We start from the raw sequence: 21,585 nt of genomic DNA, 5'->3' as shown, positions 1-21,585 counted from the left end.
GAGAGTAACAAACCATATCATGACTAGGACTTTTGAACCCTAAACTACATCCGAGTACTATTAAAGATAGAAACAGACTCAACAACATTAAAGCAATTCCACTCCAAATCCAATCAGTTAGGATGGTGGTTTTTAGAAGGAGAATACTTGAGGGGGTGTAGTTGAGTGAGACCCACTAGTATTCCCTCTTTTTATATAAAGAGCCGAATTTTTGTACAAGGAAAAGGGAATTTTTTGCAGTCACCACCACTCCTGTATCAATACGTGTACACTCTCGTTTTTTCGAAACAAAAGACGAAATCACTAAGTTTCAAGTGTGCTAATTGCACATGTGAATAAGGACAAAAATATTTTTATTAAAATTTGATTTCAACTCAAATTTGAGTTTACATTTTACATTTTTCGATATCCAAAATATCATAGTCTTGATTTATGTGGTAATTTTTTTGCGACATAATAAAAAAATATTTTATCTCTGTCACTATTCTTTTTTCTTTTCAAGAAGTAATACGAAACACAGCTTTGTAATAAAGTCTACCGAGTTATTGTCAACGATAGATATTGTAATCACAAAGATAGGAAACACTTATCTCGTGGACTCAATACTTTGAAATGTGATAATTTTCTTTCGACACGGCAACAACTGGTAGTCCAGTGGGTAGTGCATCTACTCTGTAATACGAAGCTTTCGAGTTCAATCTCATGAGAGTGCATATCTAAGATTTATTGAATTTGAGTATAAAAAAGTAGTTAGATGAGTTTTAGACTAGTAGTTTAGTTGCGTTTTGGTATTGTTAAGTTTGTGGCCATCCAACTCAAAACCAATTGGCAATGAGTGGAGAGGACCTTGGCCTTATATTCTTGGTTACTAGAATCCAATTGTCCAATGTGGGACTATTCTCACACGCCCCCTCACGTGTAGGGTTCTTTGACCCTAACACGTGTATTTCTTCGGGCGACGTGGAGCACGTGTGGCTTTTTACCTATCACGTGTGGGCCTAGCTCTGATACCATGTTAAGTTTGTGGCCATCCAACTCAAAACCAATTGGCAATGAGTGGAGATGACCTTAGCCTTATATTCTTGGTTACTAGAATCCCATTGTCGAATGTGGGACTATTCTCACAGGTATCGTTTCTGTAAAATTTAAATTCAACAAAAAATAACTTTTTTTAGACCTATGAAAGCCTCAATACTCACAAGTACGGCAACTTGCTAATGTTTATTTTTATTTTTTATTGAGAAAATTATTTCAAATAAGTGTACATTTGTTCGATTCAAACGTATATTAGCAACAACGACAACAACCAATTATACATGTGGAGTGATATATTTCATAGATTTTGTCATGATAAATAATAAATTTAGAGAAGATGTAAGAAATGGTGGGATATTGTCGTTCAAAATCCAACACAAGTTTCATCAATTACGGTAGAGTGAAGGTAATCGATCCCCTTTATATCTCAAACTCATTCAGAGAGAGAGAGAGAGAGAAATAAAAAATGAAAGATAGCGGGAGGAGGAGGAAATGGTTGGAGCGGTTGTCGGGGGGAATCGCAACGCCGGGGAGAAATTGCTAAGCACGTGGTGGCGTGCTCCAAAACATGGGGGTGTGCTTAAAGTAGAGTTTCTGTTTGTTTAGTACTACTACCTACTACTTTTTGGCCGACATCTTCACTACATCTTAACTATTATTATTATTATTATTATATTTCTACTTGTGTTATACGAAGAACCGTGGAGGGGGCCTGAGGACCGATGTTTTTGGCGTGAAAGTAGCGGGAATTGCCATCCAACGGTTTTAGATCCACACTGACTTCATCTAGAAATAGAAAGTGGCGTGAATCCAATGACAAGTGGCGATTCACACCAATTTACCCCAAAAAATTCGGTCGCAAAAAAATATTACTATAATAATTAGCTCTCACACACTAGAAATCTACTTACATCAGATGGAAGTAATATTTTCTGCTTTCGCAGTTTCGAAAGAAAAATAACTCGAGACCTTGCGAAATTCAAAGGATAGATATATTTCACACTTTACATACGTTTGTCAATTGTTTCACTGTCTCAAATATTATTAGGAGAGAGTTTAAATTATGATACCATGAGAAAATGACTACTAGGGGAACAACGTGAAAGAAAAGGAGAGGTAAAGAAAATCTATTTGCAGACGTTCAATGGAATTGAGACAACATCAATAAGAATTTAAGATACATGGGAGTTGCTTGGGTATCAAGAAAGGAATATGAGGCTTATCAACACACGTAATGCCGAACATATGTGTAAATAGATTTGATTGTCATTTTCACTCATTTGAAACACGTGAAACATTCTTCTAATTGGACCACATTATGTGGATCAACAAGGGTTATGAGTAATCAATAGATCACCTCAAATAAACACAAGGGTCTATACACAAATGCGTTATAAATTCTTTCTAGTTTTAAGTTGGAATTCAATTTTATTCAATGATTGTAATAAATCCAAGAAATCTAACTTCAAAAAGAAAAATAATTTATGTTTAAGGGGCAGTGATTGAAAAATTCGAAATATAAGAAAAAGGAAGGGGTTGGAAAAGGGATTTACTAATGTAGGCACTATAGACTCTCTCCCCTCCCATGGCATATGGGTCCTTTGTGTCCAACTTTCTCCCATCCTTTTCTTTGTAATATGAGCATAGCAACTGAGTCAAGTCTTATCAATGTACTATTTTTACTTTCTTTCTCTTTTAGGGGTCAATGACAATGAGAAAGAAAAAGGAGCATTTCAATGAAGTAAAGTTGTAGACAAACAAACAAGAATGTTGAGAAATTTGAAAGACTATTAGTAGTAGACTAGTATTTTGCAACTATTCATTGTATTGGATGAATCTAAATCCAAATTATTCAACAACCAAGCCAAACCCACATTTTGAATCGGATGATTTAAGAACTAGTTGAGCCTTTATGGTTGTGGAGAAATGGAGACTCGGTCGATAGGTGGTTTGACCCGTACATACAACTTTGGGGAGTCTAGAAAATGAGAAACCCAATATGTCTCCTACCAATTAAGCATTCCCCGTGCTACAATAATGTATTGGCCCTACTTTTGACCCCTACAATTAAACACGAGCATTGCTATTTGTACAATCTATATTAGTGGAAATATTTTACTCACATTTATGCCATGTCATTTTCACACCACATAAGTACAAAGAGATGTTGCTTCTTCCCTTTAAGTCGTAGCGATATTATATACGTTGAACTATCATTAACCTTTAGAAAATATAACAATTATGAGTGGATACTTAGCACAAGATAAGAAGTAAAGGAGTCAACAAGGACAAAATTTATAAAAGGATAAAAAAACAAGACATCTCATGGGTATGGGCTTGTCATGGGAACTCATTTTCCAACTACTTTTATCTCTCTCTTAAATTTTCAATCAAAACAAGAATTCACACGTTTCTCATGTCTATCTATCCACCACCAAATACACATGTAAATTATACTTTTTTTTTTGGGTAAGGTAATACGAAATAAAAGTGTAGGGGTCAGTAGTTACACCCATACCCTAGAATGAAATAGAACCGAAGAAGACAAGATGACCCATTTCATTTGATTTGAAATTGAATACCATGGACCACTTTCGAATGGGCGAAGAAAATTCTAACTCCAAAGTAAAAGAAAAAACAAAGAAAGAAAGAGGAGATGAGTTTGAGAAAGGGGACCAATTTTTATTTTCTTTTACTTTTGTTTTCATACACCAAACCAGACACATGGGTGAGAGCTAAAAGATACGACGGACCGAAAAATAACATTCCAACGGAAATTGGCACGCGTCTCCTTGTTATATATCTATGCTCCATAGCCCACTTTCTGAAAGTAGCATGTGTATTAGTACGCGTTCATTTGTCGTGTGCAGTAGTACTACGCGGTGGGAGCTCCAATAATTTAAAGCAGTCTAATAAAGAGAGCTGCTTGCCTGGCTTGGTCTGGCCTGGCCTGGCTTGGGAGACTGTACCTGAGAAGGTAATTCATGTCTCCACTTCATTCAATCAGGTCACAACCCTGATTTAAATCACATGCATGGATACTTCTTCTGATTGAGACTGGCCCGACAATGTCTTTCCTTACCACCTTCCTCTAGGGGTTCGATTTGGGATCGATTCATCCTTCTACGAAGAATGTCACCGCATCCCAAATGCTCCATGGACCTATCTTAGGCATGCTTGATGATGGGCCATGGCCCAACATTCCCCCTATTAACTCACCAACTATCACCACATGAACACAACCCATCTCTAAAATGATGGAACCTGCTTGAATCCCTCACTGTTATTTCCCTCCCTTCTATCTTTGAAATCAACTTTATCGCAGCGTGGCAATCCGAACAGGCTCTCAAATTCTTCATCACTAATATAGGTGATCCTGGCGGTTTACTGAGTAAGGCGAATGCAATTGCCATCCTCTCACTGTGATACATTAGAGATTCAACTTTAATATCTTCTTCAACATTGTGAAGAGCACAACTAGTATCAGCCTTATATCCTTCTTTATCCATCTGTTCGGCCAAACTTTCGAGTTTTCTCTTAATATCATCCATCCGTGGGTGAACTTTATCGTTCGATGAGAATATGTGAGTCTTTCCTTTGATTTGAACCCAACTATGAGCCGGAAGCTTCTTAGCTCCTCGGTCTTTCATCAACTTCTTTACCTTCCCAACTTCATCCCAATTACCAGCTGCGGCATATATATTCGACATCATTACATAAGGACCAGCATCTCTCAGTTCCATGTTGTAAAGCCTAACTGCAATTTTTTCTGCCAGTTCTTTGTTTCCATGGATCTTGCATGAACTTAGAACTGATGTCAACATTATCTCGTCAGGCTCAAATGGCATCTCACCCATTAATGTCTCTAGTTCATCGAACAGTCCACTTCGACCCAAGATATCGACCATACAAGCATAGTGTTTGCTCATTGGATTGAGTTTGTAGACTTCAGTCATAGTCTCGAAGTAGTGTAATCCTTCTTGAACAAGTCGGCAATGACTGCAAGCTGATAGAATACTAAGGAATGTTACTGAGTCGGGTTGAAGACCCGATTCTACCATCTCCCTGAAAGATCTAATTGTGGCCTCACCATCTCCATTTCGAGCATAAGCTGCAATCATGGCATTCCAAGAGACTATATTCCGATCTGGCATTTCATTGAAGGTCCTAATTGCATCTTTAATCGAACCACAATTTGCATAGACATCCAAAAGTGCACTTCCAGAAAATACGTTTGACATGAACCCTGATCTGATTATAAACGAATGTAACTGCTTCCCTAGTTCAAGAGAACCCAAATCGGCTGAAGCTTTTAAAGTGCTTGCAATAGTTGCTTGATCTGTGTTCATATTAGCTCTACGCATATCTAAGAATAATTTAAGAGCTTCTTCATGAAGTCCTTTTTGAACATAACTAGATATCATGGAAGTCCATGATACAGTGTTCCTGTTCGAATGATTCCCGAAAATCATTTTCGCTTCCTCTAAAGTACCACATTTTGCGTACATGTCAATCAGAGAATTCTTTACCTCGACTTCTGATTCGGCTGATGTTACAATCACTTGGGCATGAACTTGCCTACCCATTTCAAGATCAAGTTGAGCTGATGCACTGCTCAGAAGAGTAGCGAAAGGGAATTGCTTCAGATCAAATCTAGTGAACTGTAATTTTCGGAAAAGGTCTAGTGACTCTTTAAATTGCCCGTTCCACGCATATCCCGTTATGATCACATTGTAAGAAACACCATCCAATTCTGGCATTTCATCGAATAATCTTTTTGCGTCCACCACTCTGTCATGTTTCGAGTAAAAATCAAGCAATGCATTACCTACGAAAACATTCCAAACGAAATTTGTCTTGACGACGAAACTATGGATCTGTTGTCCAACTTTCAAGTCATTTAATCCCACACTAGCACATAAGATAGCCGCGAATGTGAACTCAGAAGGCTCCAATCCCAAACTCTGCATTTCCACAAAGAGTTTCAGTGCTTTCCCGTTCAACCCATCTTTTGCATATCCAGTTATCATTGCATTGAATGTAACACAATCTCTCTCTACCATCTCCTCGAAGAGCCTAGAAGCCGAATCTAGGCAGCGAGATTTGCAGTATGAATCAAGTAATGTATTGCAAACAAGAATGGTTGAGTTATAGCCCATCTTAACAACTAAGGTATGAATTTGAGTTTCTTGGTTCATGGTTACAGGATCATTACAAGCTGATAAAACAGTAACAAAGGTAATATGATCTGGGTCGGTTCCGAATTTCCGCATTTCAGAGAAAAGCTCGAATACTTGATTGATTTGATTAAACTGTGAATACCCACCGATCAAAATAGTCCATGTAACCGTGTTTCGATCAGTTGTCCGATCAAACAATTCTCTTGCACCAGAGATATCACCAGACTTGACATAACCTGAAATTATTGTATTGGTAGAGATAATGTTTCTTTTAGACATTTGATCGAACAGTTGACGTGCTTGAATTAAATTACCTCCTTTGAGGCAATCTTCCAAGATAGAATTTGAGCGGCATATTTTTGGGTCGAAACCAGTTTTAACCATTTGAGCGTCCACCACATTTTGCTTAACTTTAGTTGAAGAGTGAGAAAGCCTCTGAAACATGAAAATTACCCCATTTTTTCTGATCAATGGTTTCATGGAAAGAAGACAACAACTTTAAGGACTATAGGCACACCCCCTTTTACCCTAACCAACTTATACTCTTGCCTCCGTGGTGTTGTTGCGTACTCTGATAGTTGGGCGAATTGTTTGTCTTCACTCGTGCATAGTCTTGCCTCCGTGGTGTTGGTGTGTACTCTGATAGTTGAGCGAATTGTTTGTCTTCGCTCGTGCCGAGCCCTTTTGGGAAGACTAGGAGAGCATGTGCAAAAAAAAACTCGTTACTTGTCCGAGGTTGCAAAAACAGAGACACAATCGAAAACTGCTAAGGTTTGGAGTGTCACAAGTAGTATCAGAGACGACATCGACTCTTCGCTAGGGCGGGCTTGATTGTGCCTTCTAGGGGCTCGTGGAGTCTTCGTCTAGATCAAAACCCTCTACGGCTTGGGCCTTCCCATGCCACTGGCGTCTGTCCCAGACTTGAGAGAGAGAGAGAGAGAGAGAGAAATCGCTTAATAAAGGTCCACCCTTTGCCGTTTTTAGAGAGAGAAATTGCTGAAAGGTCCTTCCGGACTTTTAAGAGAGAGAGAGAGAGAGAGAAAGAGTTGTTCTTCTCTGTATCAGGAAGAAGACTATGTGGAAACAAGTAGTATCTCAGAAAAGGGTACTACTCAGACTCAGTAATGGAGTCATTAACAGAGGAAGAATATCATCTTCTTCTTACCTTCTTCAATCATCAATGGAGTTTTATAGCACACACTCATCAGAAGAACTTAAAAGAGAGATGGATGAATCTGCTCGAGAAATATCAAATCTTCTCAAACATGATAACTGGCAGTTCCTCATTGATTCATCAGATATACCCAAGAAGCTAAACCCAGAAATAGTTATGTCTGTACTACGTCAAAACCAGGTTAGTGATCCTGGACGCCTCCTCAAATTCTTTCACTGGTCTGAAAATCAAATGGGTATCCCTCAAAATTTATATTCTTTCTCAATCATGGCTGTAAATCTCTGTAATGTGAACTTGTTTGGACCTGCTAATGGTTTATTAGAACGAATGGTACAAACATATTCATACCCTTCTGCAATTTTGGGTTCAATACTTGATATATTTAATGAATTCAAAGGGTCTAATCCTGTTGTGGTTGATATACTTATTGATACATATAAGAAAATGGGTATGTTGGATAAAGCTGTGGATGGATTTCTATATGTTAAGAATGTTAATTTTTTCCCTAGTTTAAGGTGTTGTAATTCTCTACTTGGGAGTTTAATGAGGGCTAATATGATGGGGTTGTTCTGGAAGGTTTATGATGGAATGGTCGAAGCAAAAATGCCTCTTGATGTTTATACTTATACAAATGTTATTGGAGCTTTTTGCAAAGTTGGTAAGATGAAAGAGGCGAAAATGGTACTTGTTGAAATGGAAGAGAAGAGTTGCAAACCGAACTCGGTTACGTATAATGTTGTTATCGGAGGTTTATGTAGAGTTGGAGCTCTCGACGAAGCTTTTGAGTTGAAACGGTCGATGATGCAGAAGGGGTTGTTCCCTGATAGCTATACTTTCACCACACTAATCAATGGGTTATGCAAAGAGAGAAGGTCGAGTGAGGCACGATCATTATTGCTTGAGATGTCAGAGATGGATCTTCAGCCCAATTACGTTACGTACTCTGCTTTGATTGATGGATTCATGAAAGAAGGTTGTTTGGATGAAGCTTTCAAAGTGAGGGACGAGATGCTAGCTAGAGGTATTCAGCTAAATAGTATCACATATAATATGCTTGTTAGTGGACTCTGTAAGGGTGGTAGAATGGAGAAGGCTCGTGAAGTCTTGAATGAAATGGTTGAAATGGGTTGGGGATGTGATTCTCAAACTTACACGTTGGTGATTGAGGGGTACTGCCGAGAACGTAATATGCGCATGGCCTTTGAGATGCTTGATGAGATGAAGAGCAAGAACTTACATCCAACAGTTGTTACTTATAGCGTGATAGTCAATGGCTTATGTCAATCAGGCGATTTCTCTCAAGCCGATGCTATTTTGGAAGAAATGGTAGAGAAGGGTTTGAAACCGAATGCTATAATTTACACGAATCTTATTGCTGGTCATTGCAGGGAAGGTAGATTTGACGAAGCTAAGAAGGTTTTAGAGAGAATGAACAAAAAAAGAGTTGTACCCGACGTTTTCTGCTACAATTCCCTCATAATTGGCCTCTGCAAAGTCGAGAAAATGGAAGAAGCAGAGACTTACTTAGTCGAGATGATAGGAAAAGGGTTAAAGCCTAACGCGTACACATATGGTTCTTTCATCCATGGGCATAGCAAGGCAGGACAAATGCACGAGGCAAGTACATATTTAGAAAAGATGATGAATCATAATTTATTGCCGAACGACTTTATTTATACTGCCCTCATTGAAGGGTATTGCAAAGTGGGGAACACGACGAAAGCCTTCACCACGTTTCATTCTATGATAGAAAGAGGAGTTCTGCCAAACGTGAAAGCCTATAGTGTTCTCATCCATGGTCTCTCGAGGAATGGAGAGATTAAGGAAGCTATGTCAGCCTTCTCAAAAATGCAAGAGAAGGGTTTTGTACCTGATGTTTATACTTACAGTTCTCTCATTTCTGGGTTTTGTAAGCATGCCGATACTGGTAAAGCTTTCGAACTTTATGATGAAATGTGTAGGAAAGGAATCGAACCAAACATTGTTACCTACAATTCTCTGATTGATGGTCTATGCAAGTCAGGAAACATTGAAAGAGCTAGAGAACTGTTCGAATGTATTCCAGGGAAAGGTCTCGTTCCTAATGGTGTTACTTATGCTGCAATTATAGATGGGTACTGTAAATATGGGCGTATAGATGAAGGTTTTAGGTTGTTCGATGAGATGCCGTTAAAGGGAGTTCTGCCAGATAAATATGTTTATAATGTTCTTGTTGATGGGTGCTGTAAGAACAGAAACATGGAAAAAGCACTGAGTTTGTTTAAGGAAATGGTGAATAAGGATCTTGCTGACACACTCTCTTTCAATACGCTGATTGACGGATTTTATAAGGCCGGGGGACTGCAAGAAGCCAACCGATTAATAGAGGAGATGATAGATAAGAAGGTATTCCGTAATCATGTAACGTACACGACAGTCATAGACTGGTGTTGCAAGTCAGGAATTATGGAAGAGGCGGAAAGACTCTTCTTGGTGATGCAGGAAAAGAATCTGACTCCAACCACTGTCACTTACACTTCACTTATTTATGGTTACAATAAGAAGGGGAATACATCAAAGGCATTTGCACTATTTGAGGAGATGATAAATAAGGGAATTAAACCAGATGAAATCACATATGGTTTAATGGTTGATGCTTATTGTAAAGAAGGGAAATTTACGGAAGCGTTTAAATTGCGAGACGAGATACTGGTGAAGGGAATCCAAGTGAACAACACTGTGTATGATGCACATATAGATGTACTGTCTGACAAGAAAGCGTTTTCTGAAGCTATGAGATTGCTAAACGAAATGGGAGAACGAGGGCTTGAGCCAACTCTTACCAAGTGTAGGGATCTCATTCTCAGTTGTCAACAAGCAGGCAATTTGGAGGATGCTAATGATATATTCAGTATAATGATGAAATTTGGATGGGTTCTCAGCACAACTAGTGTAAGTGAGTTTCTAAATGGGTACAAAAATGATGTGATCGTTGAGGATTCAAGACACTTTCTTAAAGAAAATAGCATATGAAGTGCCGGCGCATGAGGAGCAACTTAAGGTATGACAGTGTCTCAGACTCTCAGTCATGTGCAGTCTGTAGCACATAGATGCCAAAATCGGGTGATAGAGATCGAGATCAAGAATGAGAAGAAATATGTTTCTGGTGATGAGAAGAGACACCAGGTAAGCTGTAATCGGGACAGTTTCAGGTGTTACTTCAAACACAGAGACGGCAGAAGGTAAAGGAATATTCAGTTTTTACTTTCTCTGTTCAAGTGTAGTTTTATGCATCAGTTAAAACGTTTTTTTGTAGCTTAAGCTAATGGATTCTTATATTTTGCAGGTCCTATATGTTCGATCTTTGATATAATAGCAAGCAGGAAAAGCAAATGCTGGTGGTTCCACTAGAAAGCTTGCTCTGAATCATTGTAAGTGTAGCACAAACCTGCTTAAGTTGCATCTTAAATATTAACATCATCCTAATTATATGTGGTGATAGCTTCATTCTTTGAGCTCGTATTGTTTTTGTATACGCATACTAAGCCATCATACTTAATTGTAGTTACTCTGCACGAAGTTAATAATCCGATCAATGTAGCGTTTCCTTATGATGTGATTGTATCTTCTTTTTGTTCTCAATCTGTCTGAGTAGCACTACCATGTTTTGCAATTGTTGGGTTCACTTCTGGTTTGGAATTTCAGTCAGATGGCCCAAGGATCTAGCCTTTTTTACCAGTCGATTGTCCGCCCTTAGTCATAATTGCAAATTCTGCTTCATTTTCAGTATTACTTTCTCGTTATTTATTGGTAGGTGGGATTCAGCATAAGACACCAGGATTGTGCATCGCTTAGTTAGTCAATGAACATTAGTCCCATAAAAATACAGTCTTTGAGAAACAAACCCATGATCACAAAAGGGAATGCTTTCACAACTTCAACCGGTGGCCAATCAAGTGTTTTCTTGATAGAAGCATGGAAGTAGATAACTTGTTAGTAGGTTCTTATTTATAAGCCATTGTTTGAAGATATCGGAAATAGGGAAGGAGTGATGTGAAGGATTCCCAGTGAATTATTAATAAGCAAGTATTTGTTCACATTTTTAGATTTGGTTTCTTGTTCTTTATAGATCACCGCTTTTCTTATTTGTGTTGGTGTTATTGTTTTTGCTCTCAGATTTTCCGTTTGATCCCCTCACCAGCAGAGAGCTTCAATGTGTTCAGTGATACAAGAATTAGCAGGAATGTAGTCTGATTGCTGAAAAAATATACTTGTGAATTTGACTGTTCTGAGGACAACACTAACTAATATTGTGTTCAATTAAGTTTCCTAGAATTGTGATTTTTTTGTGTATGTGCTTTTAGGATTATCAGAAGATCATTTCCCATTGTTACTCCTCAACCAGTGTCTGCTTAAAGTCGACAAGAAGTTGTCATGAACGATATACCAGACTTCTGTAACATTATTTTTCTGGGCCAATTTTAACTTCAGATAGTGACATCTTAAGTCATAATTGTATGCATTTAAGCAAAAAAACACCTTTTGAGGAAGTAAAAGTGGAAAAGAATTAATGTCTAACACATCCTAAGTTGCAAAATAAGATTGTCCGGTATATCGTTCTCTTCCTACTGATTAATTTTCAACTTCTGCCTTTCATTTGTTTCTTCATCATATGATCTCACTCTTCTTCGTTTGAAATTCATCTTCTTTTGCATTTTCATCTCCATCCTCCGTTTGTCTCTCATTTTATAACTCTCTTTACTTATTTGTTAGGTGCTAGTTTTTCAATTCAACTCTTCATCTATGTAGAGATACTATCCATCAAAAAATTTCTTTTGGCGAGTTTGGTTTTGTAAAGATTTTTGACGTTCTTCGTAGACATATTGTTGCAAATGCCTATCACATGTTCCTGCAAATAATATTTTTTTTTTCTTTTCAACCTTGATTAGGGAATGAAATAGCAAGGGAAAGAGTTAGAAACGGTTGATGAGAGAGAAGAGAATATTAACAAATTTTCTTTCAAGCTTTTTAGATCACAAGGAAGAGGCCCCCTCCAACAAGCAGCTAGTCAAAAAAGTACCCTGGAGAATCTAATAATGTACAATCCACCACTTAAAAAGGGAGACCTAACCCTCCCCTCTCTCACAAACAGAACCAAATTTAGAAAAACAACACATTTTCATCCAGAGCCCCTCATCCACGAACCGATATCTTTTACTCTGTCACGGGGGGAGCGAGTCTTAACTTACACAGGGGATACCATCGTTTACATCAAGTCAGGCCACCTGAAACACCCCCCAAATAATGAGACTGCCAAACTTTTATGTGTGTGAACATGTTTAAATAACACTCTGTCCTCATCCACAACTTCATCTGCTCATATCTGCTGCCTGTAACATAGTTAAGACTTCGTCGTCATTAAAGGCCGACTCTACAGCATGTTGCAAAACAGTTTTCCCTTCTCTATCAAAAGCCAACGGGTCCGCTCCCCTGCACCAACCAACCACATTCAGTTGAAAAAAATTTCATTTCCCCACAAAAGAAATTCCTTGGAGGTAGCAAACAAGTGTATTATATAGAAATGTATTACAACCACCCCTATCGTCACACTTCCATAGAAATATGCAATCGAACAGTTGAACTTAGCTTACTCTCATAAAGCTTACTCATTCCCGTGAATTGTGGCTATCAAACACAACCAAAGGTAACAAGAAAAGTGTAATGTGGAGGGCAAAGATGAACGCGAAGAAGAGACATCAAGCTGATAGATGTAGAGATATCCATCAGCTTTCCTCCTAAATCTATTTTGCCAAACATGTAAAGGTCCCTACCGTCAGTTGGATGAAGCTAAAGTAAGCACCTGGACTATGTCTCGGTGTTCATTCAACAAAACGTTTATGAACTAGTTAGCTTAAAAGTAAGAAAATTCTGAAAATAAAAAATTGGTTTAGGACATTGGGGTTACGGTCCGTGGTCCTTACTTGCCCCAAAGTGGGTTTGGGCATATTTTGCCCCAAAAGCTAGCTCAAGAGGTGAAGCTTTCTCTCACACTTATAAAGGGACCACCACCCTCTCCCACAACCAATGTGGGAAGCACCAACAATAGCAACCAATTAGCTATAACATTAGTTATACACGAGTTATTGCTCATGGAGGTTGCAGGAGAAGGACAAGTTCGTAAAGAAATTTAAATGAACCATGAAAGAGGTTAGACGAACGATCATACCTTGTAATAAGCAGTTTGGCGAACACAGACCTGCCCCTAATAACACAATAGAGTAAGGGTGTTTGGTTCCTTGAATCAGAAGCATTTATGTTGGCACCATACTGTAGAAGGAGCTCTATCATTCCTATGTCTGCTGTTTGACATGCTAGGTGCAGTAAGGAGCATCCCTCCACACATTCCTCCTCCACAATCTGATCCTCCTCAATTGTACTTGCTGAGCTCAAAGCACTTCCTGCATCTATTTCTATTATGCGACTAGAGCTGCTTTTAAGACTCTCTTCTTTCGACAAAACTACATTAGGTAGAGACGTGCTAAACTGTGCCTCCCTTTGCACAGCATTGACATCTGCCCCACAGTTAACTATGTGCCGATACACTGCTTTCTTGTCGTTGGCATAAACACTTCCCACATCTTAACCGATAGATTATTTTGATCCTCTTTCGGCTTTGAGCAAAGAGTTTTTCAGCATACTACAGCCAAAAAATACCAAGATTTAGCTCTACATCCCGAAATGACCAAGTAAGAGAATTACTGCAAGTGTCCTATCTACTTAGCAGAGAAAGCCATAGAAAAATGTCACGTAAGTGGCCAAAGAATGAAAGGAACTTTAGCTTACACCCCTTGTCAGTTCAATGAAAAAGCACATTCTGCGGTATTGCAATCTAATAATAGAAAAATAGAATGTATAGTTCCTTTTTGTTTAATATTAATTCAAATTTTCAAAAAAAAGAAAAATAGAATGACAGGAAAGATAAATTTATGGCTTCAATTAATACCTTTGCATGAATGAACTTCTCTTTTACTGTAATAGGATCAAAATGATTAGGTTTGCTAGGTCTACTGCACAATAAAAAAGAACCAGTTGTAAATTCAGTAACATATTATACACTTTGAGAGATACCAGTTATGAGTATTTGCCTTTTAGAGTTGTTCCCAGACTGAAAAGTGCTTCCTGAGTGCAATAACTCCTCCCACACGGAATTGGCATACGTGTTACCCAGTGACTGGAACAATGTTATAACAGAAGGCTCCCAGACTTTCACATCAAGCGTCAGTGACCTTACCTGCAAGTTCAGCAGTAATACTACTTATTTCCAGAGGAGGTCACCCACATATACTTTGACAGACGACGAAACTTCATCTTCCTTACAAAATCCTAATCATACATGAAGTGCATTAGGATCCGTAGTTTTTTTTTTTTTTAAATAGGATCCGTACTCCCTAAAGGAAATTTCGATATACACCACTTATCACAAGTTAAAGAACACCTCTTTTTGGTGATATCAGCTTGATAACAAAAAGTAATAAAGGATGATTGCTGACATTGTCAGAGCACTTTCCAGAAAACGAAGTGAAACTAATAAGGTACTGCTCAAGCTTCATTTTCTTCATTAGGTCCTTAAAAAAAGAAATGGCCAATCAAGATATACCTTTGATATATGTACCCCAAGATTACGATGAACACCTAAACATTCAATGCAAACCAGAATCCCAAGGTTTAATGACGCCCAATCAGGATCTGGGGCACTACAATCAGCACACTTGTTGTTTCCAGGCACTCTTCTCAGCACATCAATTGGCTTTTCTGTTTTTACACTATATCTGTGTTGTTGTGAATTTCTAGATGAACGCTCGTGATGTCCACTGATTACACTCCTCTCAGAGGTGTATTCTTCAATCGCTGAGTTGTCAAAATCAGATCAGCTCTCAAACGATCTACATTTACTAAGACAGCGAAATATAATATATCTTATCAGTGGATTGTTCACTATCCAACAATGATAACAAGAAAATAGAAATTCAGATAAGTTACTTGTTCAGGTGATTGGGAACTCAGAAGTGAAGCAATAACTCCTGTGATCTGTTCAATCCAGTCCATTTGATCCATTGCACTCTCTGCCTGTGTAAATGAAAATATTGAGGTACCTTGTATATATATATATATATATATATATATATATATATATATATATATATATATATATATGACGAAATGTCCTTATATACAATTCCAAATAATTACTTTTGGTTATGGAAAATCAAGTCTGGGTGTCAAAGAGAATCTCAGGCAACAAACTGTAAGAGTACCCCCAAGCTTATGTGTTCCGCAGATAGCTAAAACAGTACCTGACTGATCTACATCAACTTTTATTGTAGAAGTAAGCAGGTTCACAGTATGATGTGCAACAGACTTCTCATCATGCACTCCACCATGATAATGAGAAGAAAGCCAGCGGCTCAACAGCCCAGAACCAATCTCAGAGGAATTATGACTCCTCTGGTTGGAAAGTTGACCTCCATTGCTCTAAAAGGAAACTCAATATTAGTACCGTAGTTCAAAAGGTATTAAACCAAAATGGAAATTCCAAATCCTGCAGGGGAGGCTATTTCCCAGCCAATGACTTACAAATGGTCTGCTCCCTTGTTTGCGGTAGTAGTACAGCATTCCTCTGCTATCAAGAACAAAAAACCTTCTCTTCCAATCACCCCTCAAGTTTGAAGATCGTTTTGAGAGATAACCTTGACGGATGGTTTGGACCTGAAAACAATGTCTTAGATTGAAAAGGTAGCAGATCCCTTAAACGTACAATGTCATACTTTTGTTTCAATAGTTTACTTGGAAATACCTTTCCCCTTGCAGCAGATTGCATAACTGCCTGTATTACTTTATGTGAACTTCGACCAATGCTTTGCAGCTCATCACCATTAGGAGAACCATATGACCCATGTGAGCTATTTGAAGACCACCGACTTTCTCGATCTATCTGTCTTTTGTACTCTTGCATCCTCTCCGCAAGAGCTGCCTGCTCATATACTGATCTCTCTCTTGATTGTTTTGCATAAGTCAAGACCTTCCAAACAAAAAAATCCGAAACATAATTTGAATATAGCAACATAAATTGTTCATACATCTTAGATATAATCATATAGAACATGAGGCCAGAATATCATTACACATAACAGCAGATAAAACTTAGCAAACTAAACTTCGCTACTGATACATGTTTCATTTTTTGAAACCGATACATGTTTTTAATGTAATAGTGCAAGCTGGTCGATCTTTCGTACAATTTGGAAAGCGAAGTCTTCATAAAAACTTGCAATATTCTCTCTATATAGTCAGCACGATAGTCTCTACGCTCGAATAAGCAAGTGTTGCATGAACCACTACCCCGTTCCTAGATTCTTGTATTCTAAATCTCGTATCCCATGTTCAGGTACTCCAGCAGTTCAACTCTTCATTAGGTATACTCTTCATTAGGTATCATAAATCTTTTGGCCAGGTTTTAAAAGAAATGAACATCTAAAACAATCGGAACTCACCATATAACAGCCAAATTGGCATACTTCTACGTTCTACCTCGTATCACATACTAAAACAGTCAGAATTCCAGGTAACCAAGGTTTAGAATTTCATTTCAACCAAATTTGTAGATTAAAAGCTGAGAAGTCTCTACAAGAAACAAGAGAGATGTGAAACAATAGACAAGCGGTTAACTTGTACTTTTGACGGCCTATACCAAACAGTTTTAGCGATTCATTATGAACCATATAAAATGATGCTTTAAATGCTAAAAATGTAACAATAAACAAACAAATGAGAGTTAACCAAATTTAAAAGAAACTTCTGGGGAATGAGTTAATAAACCTGGTTGATATAAGGCTCCATCTGATGCAATAGCTCATAACCCTGCACTGAGAAGCCCAAGAGTGAAATATTTAAATGCAAGAGATAACCATGAAAGAAAAGAAAATAGAGAAAGCCCAAGAGTGAAATATTTAAATGCAAGAGATAACCATGAAAGAAAAGAAAATAGAGAAAGAATATGCTACCTATAGACCAACCTGTTTGAAGTATCGAAGATGAGCATCCATCGTCCCACTAACAGCCTCCAAAAATTCAAACCTCTTTTTCGCCTCAACATTGGAAAGTGCGGTAACGCGGACTACCGGATATGTCAACAACTTATAGGATGTAGCTACATTCATAAAACATCAGCATAGAACAATACTGAATGCAAACGGATGCAAGAGTACATACCAAACTAAAGCGAGCTTGCTCAAATGTAGATCTTGCTGCATAGAGTTCCTGTCAAATTGCACACTATTAATCTCACAAAAAGAATAAAATAATCTTATGCATAAAATAGACAGGACAGTTCATTTGAAAGAATTTAAGTCTTTAGACAATACCTCCTCCAAGACAGTTGCTACATCCAGCCTTGTACTTTTCCTCAGCGATAAAAACTTTTCACGAGCCTGTTACAAAGAATCCTTTTATGAAAATATTGCACGGGAAGGTAAAATAGCGTATTTGGGTCAAATATCTAAGAATTCCTTCATAAAGCATTCACATCAGGGTTCAACAATGCTGCTTTCAGTTTCTCATTGAGATAGCCCTTGTACCAAATAAAAGTCCCATTCTTATTAGGGTCTTCTGCAGCAACTACTTGCCAAAGTTGAAATTATGGTAAGCAAAAAGTAATCACAAGATGAACCTGGTCATATAGAAGGCTAGCCTTAAGCAAAATTCTAACTCCAAAGTACAAGAAAAAAAGGAAAAGGGAAAAAACAAAGAAAGAAAGAAAGATGAGATGGGTTTGAGAAAGGGGACCAAATTTATTAGTTTTTTTTTTACTTTTGTTTTCATACACTAAACCAGACACATGGGTGAGAGCTAAAAGATAAGACGGACCGAAGAATAACTTCCAACGAAGTTTGGCACGTATCTCCTTGTTATATATCTATCATCGATAACCCACTTCCTGAAAGTAGCATGTGTAAAGTGTACTAGTACACGTCCATTTGTCATGTGAAGTAGCACTACGCGGTGGGAGCTCCAATAATTTAAAGCAGTGCTTGCTGGCTTGGCCTGGCCTGGCTTGGGAGACTAGTACATGAGAAGGTAATTCATGTCTCCACTTCATTCAATCAGGTCACACCCCCGATTTAAAATCACATGCATCGATACTTCTTCTAACTGACACTGACCCGACAATGTCTTTCCTTACCACCGTCCTCTAGGGTTTCGATTTGGGGATCCATTCATCCTTCTGTCACCGAAGCCCAATATGCGCCATGGACCTATCCAAAACTTGAGCATGCTTGATGATGGGCTATGGCCCAACATTCCCCCTACTAACTCACCAACTATCACCACATGAACACAACCCATCTCTAAAATGATGAAACCTGCTTGAATCCCTCACTGTTATTTCCCTCCCTTCTATCTTTGAAATCAACTTTATCGCAGCGTGGCAATCCGAACAGGCTCTCAAATTCTTCATCACTAGTATAGGTGATCCTGGTGGTTTACTGAGTAAGGCGAATGCAATAGCCATCCTCTCACTGTGATACATTAGAGATTCAACTTTAACATCTTCTTCCACATTGTGAAGAGCACAACTAGTATCAGCCTTATATCCTTCTTTATCCATCTGTTCGGCCAAACTTTCGAGTTTTCTCTTAATATCATCCATCTGTGGGTGAACTTTATCGTTCGATGAGAATATGTGAGTCTTTCCTTTGATTTGAACCCAACTATGAGCTGGAACCTTTTTTGCTCCTCGATCTTTCATCAACTTCTTTACCTTCCCAACTTCATCCCAATTACCAGCTGCTGCATATATATTCGACATCATAACATAAGGACCAGCATCTCTTAGTTCCATGTTGTAAAGCCTAACTGCAATTTTTTCTGCCAGTTCTTTGTTTCCATGGATCTTGCATGAACTTAGAACCGATGTCAACATGATCTCGTCAGGCTCAAATGGCATCTCACCCATTAATGTCTCTAGTTCATAGAACAGTCCACTTCGACCCAAGATATCAACCATACAAGCATAATGTTTGCTCATTGGATTGAATTTGTAGACTTCAGTCATAGTCTCGAAGTAGTGTAATCCTTCTTGAACAAGTCGGCAATGACTGCAAGCTGATAGAATACTGAGGAATGTTACTGAGTCGGGTTGAAGACCCGATTCTACCATCTCCCTGAAAGATCTAATTGTGGCCTCACCATCTCCATTTCGAGCATATGCTGCAATCATGGCATTCCAAGAGACTATATTACGCTCTGGCATTTCAGCGAAGGTCCTAATTGCATCATTAATCGAACCACAATTTGCATACACATCCAATAGTGCACTTCCAGAAAATACATTTGACATAAACCCTGATCTGATTATAAACGAATGTAACTGCTTCCCTAGTTCAAGAGAACCCAAATCAGCTGAAGCTTTTAAAGTGCTTGCAATAGTTGCTTGATCTGTGCTCATATTAGCTCTACGCATATCTAAGAATAATTTAAGAGCCTCTTCATGAAGTCCTTTTTGAACATAACTAGATATCATGGAAGTCCATGATACAGTGTTCCTGTTCGAATGATTCCCGAAAATCATTTTCGCTTCCTCTAAAGTACCACATTTTGCGTACATGTCAATTAGAGAATTCTTCACCTCGACTTCTGATTCGGCTGATGTTACAATCACTTGGGCATGAACTTGCCTACCCATTTCAAGATCAAGTTGAGCTGATGCACTGCTCAGAAGAGTAGCAAAAGGGAATTGCTTCCGATCAAATCTAGTGAACTGTAATTTTCGAAAAAGGTCTAGTGACTCTTTAAATTGCCCGTTCCACGCATAACCCGTTATGACCACATTGTAAGAAACACCATCCAATTCTGGCATTTCATCGAATAATCTTTTCGCATCCACCACTCTGTCATTTTTCGAGTAAAAATCAAGCAATGCATTACCTACGAAAACATTCCAAACGAAATTTGTCTTGACGACGAAACTATGGATCTGTTGTCCAACTTTCAAGTCATTTAATCCCACACTAGCACATAAGATAGCCGCGAATGTGAACTCGGAAGGCTCCAATCCCAAACTCTGCATTTCCACAAAGAGTTTCAGTGCTTTCCCGTTCAACCCATCTTTTGCATATCCAGTTATCATTGCATTGAATGTAACACAATCTCTCTCTACCATCTCCTCGAAGAGCCTAGAAGCCGAATCTAGGCAGCGAGATTTGCAGTATGAATCAAGTAATGTATTGCAAACAAGAATGGTTGAGTTATAGCCCATCTTAACAACTAAGGTATGAATTTGAGTTTCTTGGTTCATGGTTACAGGATCATTACAAGCTGATAAAACAGTAACAAAGGTAATATGATCTGGGTCGGTTCCGAATTTCCGCATTTCAGAGAAAAGCTCGAATACTTGATTGATTTGATTAAACTGTGAATACCCACCGATCAAAATAGTCCATGTAACCGTGTTTCGATCAGTTGTCCGATCAAACAATTCTCTTGCACCAGAGAGATCACCAGACTTGACATAACCTGAAATTATTGTATTGGTAGAGATAATGTTTCTTTTAGACATTTGATCGAACAGTTGACGTGCTTGAGATAAATTACCTCCTCTGAGGCAATCTTCCAAGATAGAATTTGAGCGGCATATTTTTGGGTCGAAACCAGTTTTAACCATTTGAGCGTCCACCACATTTCGCTTAACTTTAGTTGATGAGTGGGAAAAAAACCTCTGAAACACGAAAAAGACTCCATTTTTCATCAGATATACCCAAGAAGCTAAACCCAGAAATACCTTAAGGTAGTTACTAAGTCAAAACCAGGTTAGTGATCCTACTCAAATTCTTTCAGTGGTCTGAAAATCAAATGGGTATCCCTCAAAATTTATATTCAATCTCAATCATGGCTGTAAATCTTCTCTGTAATGTGAACTTGTTTGGACCGATACTTGTTTGGACCTGCAAATGTAACCGAAATGGGAGAACGAGGGCTTGAGCCAACTCATACCAAGTGTTGGTGTTATTGTTTTTGCTCTCAGACTTTCCATTTGATGCTCCCACAAGCAGATAGCTTCAATGTGTTCAATGATATGAATTATGCATGAGATACAAGAATTAGCAGGAATATGTTTGATTGCTGAAGAAATATACTTGTGAATTTGACTGTACGAGGACA

General features: G+C 38.3%; 2 protein-coding genes and 2 pseudogenes across 5 annotated transcripts in view; 1 reads left to right on the top strand and 3 right to left on the bottom strand.

Moving 5' to 3' along the window:
* Positions 1-3,696: 3,696 nt before the first annotated feature.
* Positions 3,697-7,301, bottom strand: LOC147547419 (putative pentatricopeptide repeat-containing protein At2g01510 pseudogene; annotated as a pseudogene). Its single transcript, XR_015236781.1, has one exon. The product of XR_015236781.1 is annotated as a putative pentatricopeptide repeat-containing protein At2g01510 pseudogene (transcript).
* LOC147547418 (Pentatricopeptide repeat (PPR) superfamily protein) lies at positions 6,608-11,948 on the top strand. The gene is made up of 4 exons (XM_086665536.1): positions 6,608-6,630; positions 7,246-10,610; positions 10,715-10,799; positions 11,545-11,948. Exon 2 carries the CDS (start codon positions 7,291-7,293, stop codon positions 10,399-10,401), a length of 3,111 nt encoding a protein of 1,036 aa, XP_086521662.1. The 5' UTR covers positions 6,608-6,630; positions 7,246-7,290; the 3' UTR covers positions 10,402-10,610; positions 10,715-10,799; positions 11,545-11,948.
* Positions 11,949-12,620: 672 nt separating this feature from the next.
* LOC147547417 (ADP-ribosylation factor GTPase-activating protein AGD3-like) lies at positions 12,621-18,604 on the bottom strand (annotated as a pseudogene). The gene is made up of 12 exons (XR_015236783.1): positions 18,292-18,604; positions 17,790-17,855; positions 17,442-17,685; positions 17,245-17,286; positions 16,223-16,447; positions 16,003-16,134; positions 15,705-15,900; positions 15,411-15,521; positions 15,026-15,372; positions 14,372-14,659; positions 13,595-14,065; positions 12,621-12,858 (listed from the first exon to the last, which is right to left on the bottom strand). The product of XR_015236783.1 is annotated as an ADP-ribosylation factor GTPase-activating protein AGD3-like (transcript).
* Positions 18,196-21,585, bottom strand: part of LOC147547415 (putative pentatricopeptide repeat-containing protein At2g01510) — a 60,267-nt gene continuing 56,877 nt past the window's right edge. The window contains exon 2 of one of the 2 annotated variants that reach the window (XM_086665540.1): positions 18,196-21,449. In XM_086665540.1, coding sequence (XP_086521666.1) covers positions 18,740-21,172 — 2,433 coding nt within the window. In that variant the 5' untranslated portion in view covers positions 21,173-21,449 and the 3' untranslated portion in view covers positions 18,196-18,739. Of the gene's footprint in view, positions 21,547-21,585 lie in introns of both variants that reach the window. The other variant, XM_086665539.1, reaches the window with a different exon arrangement.

This window comes from Eschscholzia californica, unplaced genomic scaffold (assembly GCF_041429995.1).
Source record: "Eschscholzia californica isolate CP2 unplaced genomic scaffold, dmEscCali1.0.p SCAF_3, whole genome shotgun sequence".
Taxonomy (NCBI): Eukaryota; Viridiplantae; Streptophyta; class Magnoliopsida; order Ranunculales; family Papaveraceae; genus Eschscholzia; species Eschscholzia californica.
The sequence above is the reverse complement of the archived record's forward strand: the minus strand, read 5'-3'. Positions and strand labels throughout refer to the sequence as shown.

Bases quoted from the DNA above. Each gene is read 5' to 3' on its own strand.
- LOC147547418 (XM_086665536.1), top strand. From the start codon at position 7,291: ATGTGGAAACAAGTAGTATCTCAGAAAAGGGTACTACTCAGACTCAGT.